Raw genomic sequence first — 1076 nt, forward strand, 5'->3', positions numbered from 1 at the left:
GATGATGAACATCTGTCCTGTAGGGTAACATTACAGCTTGTTTCTAACTGATGATGAACATCTGTCCTGTAGGGTAACTTTACAGCTTGTTTCTACTTGTTTCTAACAGACTCACTGTGAGTGGAGATCAGGGAGAGGACGATGTGCTTGTGGCCGTGGATGGAGGCGAGGTGGAGAGCTGTGTAACCCTGGCAACAACACAGAGTATTATGGTGAGGAGAGGAGATGTAAACTCTCCCGTCTCCATCATCTGTTCCCATTAACACGGCGAGTCTCGGCGGAGAGGGGGCGTCCTCCTGTCAGTCTCATGCCGTCTCCAGCTGGGTGAGTGACAGCGGAGCTGGGGGGGGGGGGGGGGGGGGGGGGGGGGGGGGGGGGGGGGGGGGGGGGGGGGGGGGGGGGGGGGGGGGGGGGGGGGTCTGACGTCGCTGCTGATCAAGAGGACAGGTCTGTAGTCTCAGGCTTCAAACGGCCCGCATGTGGAGAACAGAGACCGTGAAACTGTCACGCTGTCACACAGGAGCTGTTACACCTGGGAACTGTCTCCCGGAAACAAGAGAAGAACAAAGGGAGGAGACAAGAGAGGAAAGAAGACAAGAGAGGAGAGGCGACAAGAGAGGAGAGAAGAGAGGAACGAAGGGAGGAGAAGAGACAAGAGGGGGGTTCTGTAGTTTCGGGGCCTTGATGTGGACAACAGAGACGGCGAGCGCTGTCACACAGGAGCTGTTACACCAGGACACTGTCCCCCGAGGACGGGCTCCGTCGGTCTGGACCAATCACGGGTAAACAAGACCCCCCCCCCCCCCCCCCCCCCCCCCCCCCCCCCCCCCCCCCCCCCCCCCCCCCGGGTAAACGAGACCCCTCCCCCCCCCCTCTATTTTTTGACACTTTTGAAGCTTCTCTTGACTCTTATTTTGACTTCGAGGTGCTAAAAGAGATTATTTGAGAAAAAGTCTAATATTTCAACAACTTTACTTTCAGTTTTTTAACTAATAAGACTCTATAATCTACAGATAGAGCAGGTCTACACAGCTCTATAATCTACAGATAGAGCAGGTCTACTCAGCTCTATAATC

General features: G+C 55.4%; 1 protein-coding gene across 1 annotated transcript in view; it reads right to left on the reverse strand.

Annotated features, from left to right (window-relative positions):
- Window positions 1-92: 92 nt before the first annotated feature.
- The window catches only part of LOC117948955 (protein fantom-like), a 7649-nt gene continuing 6665 nt past the window's right edge, over window positions 93-1076 (reverse strand). The window contains exon 8 of the mRNA XM_034878925.1: window positions 93-188. Within this exon, the coding sequence (XP_034734816.1) occupies window positions 93-188 (96 nt within the window). The remainder of the gene's footprint in view (window positions 189-1076) is intronic.

This window comes from Etheostoma cragini, chromosome 8, assembly GCF_013103735.1.
Source record: "Etheostoma cragini isolate CJK2018 chromosome 8, CSU_Ecrag_1.0, whole genome shotgun sequence".
Classification (NCBI taxonomy): Eukaryota; Metazoa; Chordata; class Actinopteri; order Perciformes; family Percidae; genus Etheostoma; species Etheostoma cragini.